This window comes from Sinocyclocheilus anshuiensis, unplaced genomic scaffold, assembly GCF_001515605.1.
Source record: "Sinocyclocheilus anshuiensis isolate Anshui unplaced genomic scaffold, SAMN03320099.WGS_v1.1 scaffold321, whole genome shotgun sequence".
In the NCBI taxonomy this organism is placed as follows: Eukaryota; Metazoa; Chordata; class Actinopteri; order Cypriniformes; family Cyprinidae; genus Sinocyclocheilus; species Sinocyclocheilus anshuiensis.
The window spans coordinates 224,159-234,336 of NW_015537948.1; the positions used below are offsets into that span (position 1 = coordinate 224,159).

Sequence of the window (10,178 nt, forward strand, 5' to 3'; positions counted from 1 at the left end):
AGTTACCCAGTAAGACCATACGTACCTCCTCCACTTAGATGCTTCAAGTGCCAGAAGTATGGACATGTTAGTGCAGTTTGTAGAGGAAGACAACGTTGTGCGAGATGTGGGGGTGATCATGTATATGGTAAATGTGGCGAAGGAGCGAAGGCAAAATGCTGCAACTGTGGAGGTGAGCATAGTGCCGGATTTGGGGGATGCATTGCTCACAAACATGCTGTGAAAATTCAAAATGTGAGAATAACTGAGGGGTTGACTTATGCTGAAGCAGCCCAAAAAGCTAAACAAAACGAACAGATACAGCGAGAGATAAAAATACAAGAATAGACTGGGAATACTGTGGCTCAGAGAAAGACAAAAGAGGATAGTTTGGTGATCGGGAAAATGGAATTTGTTTCATTTATGGCTGAAGTGGTAAATTGTTCTGCTCAAACAGAAAGCAGAACGGAGAGAATTAAAATCATAATAAGGGCAGCTGAGAGATACTTGAATGTAGCAGGTGTAACGTTGGAAAAAATAAATGACATGCTAAAGACTCAATCTAGTACTCAAACAACATGTGGAAGTACATAATAATAATAATGCTTTTAACGATTCTGCAATGGAATGCCAGAAGTCTTATAGCAAATGGTCCAGAATTTAAAAAGTTTATAGATCTTTTAAATAAGAAACCAAACATAATTTGTGTAGGAGAATTTAGGAATGTGTGTGTTTTGTTTTTAAAAAAAAAAAACTTTTTTTTTTTTAATATAAAATATAGATAAATATAAATAAGTATTTATTAGTGCTCCACACTCCAGTCCAGTTGGTGGCGGTAAATGCACCAGAAGTTGGTTTGCCATCCGCCATAAAACGTTATTAGAAGAAGAAGAAGGAGCGAAATCTGTTGGAGTCGCTTCCTCTCTTGGGTGGTGGCTTCAAACTTTGTTACTCGACTTCATTCTTGTGTGTGGGAATGAGCGAAGGAAGAAAACTAGTTGTATAAAAGCGTCACACTGTGCAGCTGAACAAGTGTTGGTTTGAACGGCGTCGTTTATTTGACTAATCTTGGTACATTTCGCGCGGAGGGAGAGTACATATCGAGTTAAAGTCATGCAGGCCATCAAGTGTGTGGTCGTCGGGGACGGGTGAGTAACTTTGCTGTCTCTTGAGTCTATATTGACATTCTCTCACCTTAAAGATGTCTGGGCTCACTTTGTTGCACTGGCCGTGTCTCAAAGCCTAGAGAACCGCCACCTTAGACAGCATTTAGCAGTTTCTCAGAGTAACATTAAGTCCAGTGTTATGATACCATCACTGACTGTACCATAGTATCATCACAGAGGACAGCCGATGATATCTTATAAACACACATAATTCGTCCATGTGTTGATTTCCGCATTATTTGCTCAAATCTAAGTTGTTTAGCCAAGTTGATAATTGCACTGTTAAGGCAGATCTGAAACTCCTAAATATAAGTTTCTCATTGACTTGCCAAGTTTACACACATAGTTTTAAGTGCTGCCTTCAACCTATAAGAGAATGAAATAATATATTAATTATTTGTGGATGGCACTTGATTCATGTACTGCATGTTTTTATTTTTTTATTTTACATTTGATTTTCTCTTGTTATTAAATAGTCTACCAGAATTAAGGTTCACAAATGTACCATAGACCTCTTATTATTTGCCTGCTGACTGAAATCAAAACTGCTTTCAGTTATGAGAGGAAGTGAACAGCACAAAATCATACGTCACATTCTGGAAATCTCAGCCCTGGTGTTAGTCATATGAGAACTTTTTTGACTTATTCAGTAGATTCCTGTAAAAATCAGCACTGTTATTAAGATACACCCACACATCAAACACAGAATGTGAATTTATGATTGTTTTAGCGGACCTAGATAACCTCAAGCTTCAGTGCGTGTACAGTAAGACCATGGCTGGACTTTGATCTGTACTGTAATGGACTGAATCCGTCTGGCATTTCTCAACATTTTATAGCTCTTGCTGTTATGATGTAATATAATGTGTTTATATGCTGTACTTGATCAGCCAGACAATCAATATATTTTTAGAAAAATATCAATATATTTTTTAGGGCTGTCACTGTCAGTCAATTAAACCTATAATGCCTATGGTCAAAACAGTTGTACACAAATCCACTACATGCCTTCTGTCATCTGGTTTATAGTTTTTATACCTTTTTTTTAATAAATAAAAGGCATTTTAGGCAAACCACCATCTTCAGTTTGTAAAACATGTCTTTTTGCTGTAAAATCTGTGAAGATTTTTATAAAGTAAACATAAGAATAACTAATTTTTTTGGTAATATTTCAAGATTAACATTTACTGGACTGATGCAACTTTTACTTGATTATCCTCACATCATTTTTCAGAAAAACCATGTTAAATGCGAGTATCAGATGTGATACATCAGGTTAAATAATCTTACTAAGACATATTATTGGAAAATATAGAGTGAAAACTGATATTTATAGGCTTTTTATGTAAGCAGTTATGTAACTGCTATACAGTTACAAAGATCTCATTGATTTACATTACAAGCTATCAGAATTTCATCTTTCTTTTTGCCCATGTAAATATCAGCAACTGCACCAAATACCATATTTGTGCTCAGTTTGGGCCTCTGTATAAAACTGATGTTTTTTCCTCCTTGAGTATGTGCTCCTTATCACTTATATATATATGTATATATGTGCATGTATATGTGTATATGTATGTATGTGTATATATATATATATATATATATATATATATATTTATTCTGACTATTGTATATTATAGTGTATATATATATATATATTATATAAATATGAATCAAATCAAAATATGACTTCCTGTTATGAAACAGGATATTGATTTCATACATGTCCACTGTAGAGGAAACCAGGACTAAAATCATGTTTATTATGCATTTTGGGAGAAACAACAAATGAATAGGAAAATAAACTATATATATATCAATATTCTTATGAAATATTAGATATTATTATGAAAATCTGTCCAATTATTAATACATGTCCACTGTAGAGGACACCAGGACTAAAGGCATGTTTTTTATGCATTTTGGGAGACACAACAAATGAATAGGAAAATAAATTATATATCAATATTCTTATGAAATATTAGATATTATTATTATGAAAATCTGGACAATTATTATTTATTACACTTCTTTTCTCAACATGCTGTCCCAACAGCACATTAATATGCAAATTAGGTACATTATATAGATAACATTGTGTTTAACGGGAAAACCAGATTATGGAAATTGTACACACGTATTGTATAAAGTAAAATGGTATATCAAATCATTTTGTTATATATTTTATAACATAGTTGAGAATAATATACAAAGTTTGGTATAAAAAAAAATCAAAAAAATTGATTGGTGATTTAAAAAAAAAATCCCATTGTTTTTGTCTTTAAATGTTGTCGTTTTATTTATTTTAGAAAAACTGAGTCCTGGTGTCCTCTACAGAGGACATAGCTTAACACATGAATAAAATAGAATAAAAAAAAATTGTTAAATTATATAAAAAAATATTAAATTCACAAAGCTTTTTTGTTTCTGGTTCTCAGGAGGAAATGAGAACTTTTATGTCAGAGTGACTTCATCAGACCAGTTTTTCAGTAGTTCTGCTCACTGATACTATCTTGTAGCATGCCATGTGTTTATCGTGATGTGTTTATCTTCTTCATTCCAGAGCTGTGGGTAAAACATGCCTGCTGATCAGCTACACAACCAATGCCTTTCCTGGAGAATACATCCCCACAGTGTGAGTACCTCCACTTCATGTCGCAGTCCTGATCACTCATTTCGAGTTTGTCACGATAATGCAACTGAGAATACTGGTTATTAATCTACAATTATTATTGTAGATTAGCTTTAAACTTCATCTAAGAAAATTTGTCCATTTCAGCATAGAAAACAGTTGGAGACATGAAAATAGCACCATAATTTTGCAAGTGGCAACAGGAAATATCCAATATATAGTGACATATTTTATCTGAGCTGTGATTCGGCCATTCAGAATCATGTATTCCAGAGAGTTCGGCATTTGTTTACAGTCAGCATGATTTTACATCCAGTTTTACCTGGTGGTCACTGATTAACATTCAGAATTGCATTGCCTTTCGATTGACAGATTTGATAATTACTCTGCAAATGTGATGGTGGATGGGAAACCAGTGAATCTGGGTCTCTGGGATACAGCTGGACAGGAGGATTATGACAGACTTCGTCCCCTGTCGTACCCTCAAACGGTAAGATCACAGACCTGCAGCCAGCCTTTTTAGAAGCTAATGAAGCGTTTCGGTTTTAGTGCCAACCAGTGTGTTTCTTTACCCACCATTTTTATTTATTTTTTTTTTTTAATGAAAACATATAAAAGAATTCACTGTATGTAGGAATTTAAAAGTACCTTTGAATTTACACTGTCCCTTTCCATGAAAGTGGACTTAAATCTTGTTTGTCCACTTAATAAGTTACAGTCTCAGTTATCCTTCCATTCTTGCTATTGTTTTCTGTAACTCAGTCTAGACTTCCCCTAAAATTGTTATGGCAGGTTTACTGTTGTACCTTTTGAATGATTTCTGAGGTTGCAATAAATGAATGATGATGACTATATGGCATTTACAGTTACATTAGCATTGTACTGGTAATGTATACAGCCACAAATGTTTGGACTATGAACTAATAGTGACTCTGTAGTCAACAGGGTTCACAGAATATCGATTAGTCATGCATTAATTTTCTCCTGTCTGTTTTTCTAAATATAATCATATTTTGTCATACACACTGTCACTTTTAAACAACAGCATTTCTTGTCAGTCTGAGACATTGCTGGCAGATAAGCAAAACTATAAGCCACTGCATAAAATGTACCACATATGAATTTCATATTCTGGCTGTAAATAGTGGAAATGAACCTGTAAATCTCCATCGGTGCATCATGAATGCTTTTTTCCCATAGGACGTGTTTCTCATCTGCTTCTCCCTTGTGAGTCCTGCCTCTTTTGAGAACCTTCGTGCAAAGGTAAGTGCTTTTTTCTAAGTAGAAGGTAGAACCAAGCTAGCAAATATTATCAGAGCTTTACTTCTTGAAATAATTAGTGCATGCAGGACTGACATTGCATGTCCATTTCTCACTTGTGCTGGTTGTTTTGATCATTGCGCATTGTCTTGTGTGTGTTCAGTGGTATCCAGAAGTGAGGCACCACTGTCCAAACACTCCAATCATCCTGGTAGGAACCAAGCTTGATCTGAGAGACGATAAGGACACTATTGAGAAACTGAAGGAGAAGAAGCTCACTCCCATCACCTACCCTCAGGGCCTGGCCATGGCCAAAGAGATTGGTAGGTGGAATCAGCGCATGTTTAAAAACCTCATGAGAACATGTCCATTAATAAATTATTTATTTAATAAATCAATTATTTAATGATTATAACAAATCTTTCACTTTCGAACTGCATTTTAAAGCAGTTGTTTTTCTTTATCCATTTACGAATCAAGTTGCCATTTTGCATTTAAGATTTGTATTTTCAAATTATTATAATTATTTTCAATATAATTGTAATTGATTCCTTCATGTAGTTTTCCATATGTTTGGGCCCAACATAAAAATCAGAAGAAAAAACCAAGTATACTTTGAATAACAAAAGTGAACCCTGTTTTTAGGACTAATTTTAGGTTTCGCTAAAATTATTTTCAGTCGTTCAATGGATCCAGTTGTTTTCAGAATCTCATTAGACTTTTAGAGTTAGAGTAATTTTTGTTTCAAAATATTAAACAGTACAAATGAATGCTTTTGGTATGTTTAATATTATTACTTTATAATAGATTAAAGGGTTAGTTCACCCAAAAATGAAAATCTGTCATTAATTACTCACCCTCATGTCGTTTCAAATCCGTAAGACCTTCGTTCATCTTCGGAACACAAATTAAGATATTTTTGATGGAATCTGAGAGCTGTCTGACCCTGCATAGACAGCAATACAACTGAAATGTTCCCAAGTCCAGAAACGTAGCAAGGAGATCGGTAAAATAATCCATGTGACATCAGTGGTTCATCTGCAATTATACGTAGCCACGAGAATACTTTTTGTGCGCAAAAGAAAAAAAAAACGACTTACGCTGTTTACGTCCAGCTGATATTCTCCAAAATGGCGCTACAGGGTGATGTGGAGGAGACGAATTGTTGAATAAAGTGTTTTTTTTTTTTCTTTTGCACACAAACACAGTATTTTGCGCAGTATTCTCATAGGTTCGTATAATTGTGGATGAACCACTGATGGTCACATGGATTATTTTACAGATCTCCTTGCTACGTCTCTAGACTTGGGAACATTTCAGTTGTATTGCTGTCTATGCAGGGTCAGACAGCTCTCAGATTCCATCAAAAATATTTTAATTTGTGTTCCGAAGATGACAGAATTTTCAATTTTGGGTGAACTATCCCTTTAAGCCTAAAGTATACTTGTGGTTTTCACAGTAGAAAACAAAACTAAAGAGATGGAACAACAACAGCAAAATACCGGAGAATACCGCATGTCTCTACAAAAACAAAGTATACTTTGGACTTTACAATATACAAGTTCACAGAGTTGTAAATGTTCCACATTACTGTGCCATAAAAAGCATCCGCATTACTAAGCTTTCTGAATGCTAAGTCAGTATTTTCTCACACATCATGCTTATGTTGAAAGTGGTTGTGCTTGTTTTTGTTTGACAGGAGCTGTGAAGTATCTGGAGTGCTCAGCGCTCACACAGCGCGGCCTTAAGACGGTGTTTGACGAGGCCATCCGTGCCGTGCTCTGCCCTCCCCCTGTCAAGGAGAGGAGGAGGAAATGCCTGCTGCTCTAGAGTTCTGAGGAAAGATTGCTGTGATCCAAACTGTATTTCTACGGGAAGAAGTTAAAAATGAGACCATGTTTCCATTTCTCACTTCTTCCATTGTAATTACCAGTACAACTTTATACCTTCACAAAACTTTTATCAATAGATGTAGTAAAAAATCTATCCCTACCCATCTCCCTTAGACAGACACATACTATTGGATGACCTGCGGCCTTTGACTAATGGATATGAACTTTTAGAAGGTTAACAATGTCCTGAAGTTGGTTCCTTTCGTTGAGAACCCGTAAGGTTTGTTTACAGTCTTAATTTGAAAGAAATGAAGATCCTGCCAAATAGCACTACGTTACGATGGGGCGGTACTGTGTCCACCACATTTGTTGCTTTTTACCCTCTAAAGGGCTGCAACCATTTGGCAAACCAGAACTAACTGTTGGCTGCTGTGAAGCAAATGCCATGTCTTGTGGTTTAACCCATTTTTTTGAAAGCGATAAAGTTAGCTTACCTCGCACCTGTTTTTGAAACATGAGGTTCTGTTAATGGAAGGATGAGGTGTCCAAACTGATTTTTATACTTGCGTGCACACTATTTGCCATTTGTTTTGGGGAGGTTATACTGTAATTTAAGGCCACACTAATACACAAAAACATGTCCTAGCCACATTTCACTCCTACATTTTTTAGAAAACAAAAAAAAAATGAAACCTCTTTTTAGGACCTTTTTGTCACAGTTAAATTTCCCTTATTGCAATATAATTTTTTAAATTTTTTTTGTATGAATTTTACTATAATATTTTACTATAATGAGAACTTTGGGAAAATGGGCTTAATTGTAATTGAATGTCATAATATATCATAATGCATGATCCTAAAAATAGGCTTTATTTTTGTGTAATCAAAGTATAATTTCCATTTTTCTTTTGAGGTGAAACATGGCCAGGAAATGTTTTGTTGGTCCCAGTATGTCAAGAAGTCTCAGAATGGGCAGAACTAGTTTTAGTCCCCAAATATCAGCGTTCAACAATGGCTTTTTTAAAAAATATCTAATGGATCACATGGGACATTTAGTGTCAATCTTAATTTAGCGGTATATGAACACCTTGATGCTCTTTGGGCATTTATAATACACCATCTACAGCCATATCTATTTTTTTGTTAACACATTTTTAGAAACGTTCTTCTTTTTGACACTTTTTACAAAAAGAAAGACTACTGTCAAAAGTGTACACTACAGGAATTAGTAAGTTTTCTCTTGATGCGGTTTATTCCACTTAATCACTTACATTTTACTTCTTACTGTACTAATAACATGTAACTGTCAAATGTGTTTATATTCTGAAATCAAGTCTTATTGATTTGAGCAGCACATCATGTGCAAGGTATTCTGACTTTTTACACTTTTACATACTTACTTGAACTGTCCCGAGGCACAAATACAGAATGTGCATCATTTTTGATCACCCTATCGAGCGATTTCTGCACTGTCATAGCCAGATTGTAACCCTGTTTTTAGGGGTATTCATTACGTCACTTGTTTTACAGAGATAATGAAACGCAATAAATTTAGATTAAACCCTAAAAAGTTGCGTTTTGTTTCAATTAGAAACCTTATGTAGCTCCGCCCAACCTTCTGTCGTTCCGATTTTAGCCTTCAGCAGTCGGTTAAATTGTGAGGTTGGTGCAGGACTCCCGAAAATATGTGATTTGCTTTTTACCGTGGTAATTTACACTCAGTTCTGGACACAATTGTCTTAAGCTGTAAATGCCATGTAACTGGTAGCGACATATGGTCTCAAAACCTTAACTAGTGGCGATCCTGAGTGGTGCCAACAAAGACACCATTTGACACCAAGAAGTTTGGCAAAATTTTATTATATATATATTGTGCACAGTTGATTCTGCTGTTTGTAACCAAAATAATATGGCAATAAATACATTACACAGTTCAATTCAAGTCAAGTGAGTGGAGTTCTTAGTTGACGTTTCCGTCCACGTATCGTAATAATGTTCCTGATGTTGTCTGTATGCTACAAATAGACATAAACACATCACATTTTAGACATCAGACATTGTCCTCGCAATTACAACTCAAATGTATTCAATGATACAGCAGTCTTACCATTCCACTAACTCTGCTCCCATTATATCATGAATGTGATACTTCATCTGGAATTTGACCTGTGAAGTTGTGCGGCGTCCCTCCAATTCAGTCTTGAGGATTTCACCATATTTGGATTTCTTAACCACGCCGAGAACAGCTTTGCGTCCTGTTAGGAAAAAAGACATTAAACAGCAGGCAACGGAAATCCACTGTATGTGTGTCTCTTGTTAAACACCTACCCTTAATGAAGTACTTAATGAATTTGCCAGAGTTCGGGATTGAAAGCCACCAGCTGCCCGCATCCCTCACAGTGAGGACGCCTGATTTCACCAGCTGCCTGCAAGTCCAAAAGCATCTTCAAATAAGTACAAGAGACAACGAACAACATACGAACATTTGTGTCCTCATCCTTACGTTATCTCTGGGTCTGTAAAGAGGAACTCCTTAAGCATTTTTTCCTTGTTGAAACTCAAATCGGAGCAGCCGGGTATTAGTTTGGCCAGAAATTTCTCCACAGTTCCCAACGTTTCTCTGCCAGCTTCCCCCTGCAGGACTTTTGTTCTGTAATCTTCAGCAAACACCAAAGCGAAGGCCTCGGAGTCGAACCCCAGCTGGAACATCAACAGCTCGCCATTTTCCCTCAACTCATTCTGATGAGGAAAAGAGAAGACCAGAGCTTCGGAATGTGTTAAGGTTATTATAAAGTGATCTTATAGTGTTGGGGAAAGTTACTTTTAAAAGTAATGCATTACAATATTGCGTTACTCCATAAAAAAGTAACTAATTACGTTACGTAGTTACTTTTTATTGAAAGTAATGCGTTACGTTACTTTTGCGTTACTTTTTAAATCTGGACAGGGCTTGCTTGTTTGTTTTTAAAATAAAAAAAGTTATATTTTTGGCAAATATAAAAGCCTTTTCACACCAAAAGTGAAATGAATAAGCCTCAGGCTGAAGGGAATGTACATTTACGTCCGTACAGTAGAATGCAGAAGAAGAAATTTCAACACGCTTCAGCAATAAAAAAAGACACAAATGTTCATCTAGAGTAATTTTTGCTTAGTACGGTTGAACTGGATCATCGAAGGTCAGAAGCAAAGACATTGCTTAATAGAATGGGATTTATTTGTGTTGTTTAACATTTAATTATTGCAGGTTTGCGTCATATTCTGAGTTGCATTATTTTTATTCATTTTGAGGAATACTGAATCTGTGTT

The 10,178-nt window shown here is 35.5% G+C and overlaps 2 protein-coding genes across 3 annotated transcripts in view; one reads left to right on the forward strand and one right to left on the reverse strand.

Annotated features, from left to right (window-relative positions):
• The first annotated feature begins 881 nt into the window (after positions 1–881).
• LOC107664344 (ras-related C3 botulinum toxin substrate 1-like) lies at positions 882–7,997 on the forward strand. The gene is made up of 6 exons (XM_016454885.1): positions 882–1,127; positions 3,712–3,783; positions 4,153–4,270; positions 4,981–5,043; positions 5,204–5,363; positions 6,740–7,997. Exons 1-6 carry the CDS (start codon positions 1,093–1,095, stop codon positions 6,868–6,870), a joined length of 579 nt encoding a protein of 192 aa, XP_016310371.1. The 5' UTR covers positions 882–1,092; the 3' UTR covers positions 6,871–7,997.
• LOC107664332 (serine/threonine-protein kinase 19-like) overlaps positions 7,897–10,178 on the reverse strand; it is a 3,492-nt gene continuing 1,210 nt past the window's right edge. For both annotated transcript variants that reach the window (XM_016454872.1, XM_016454864.1), the window contains exons 3-6: positions 9,376–9,611; positions 9,201–9,298; positions 8,980–9,127; positions 7,897–8,887 (exon numbers count right to left, since the gene is read on the reverse strand). In XM_016454872.1, coding sequence (XP_016310358.1) covers positions 8,833–8,887; positions 8,980–9,127; positions 9,201–9,298; positions 9,376–9,611 — 537 coding nt within the window. In that variant the 3' untranslated portion in view covers positions 7,897–8,832. The remainder of the gene's footprint in view (positions 8,888–8,979; positions 9,128–9,200; positions 9,299–9,375; positions 9,612–10,178) is intronic.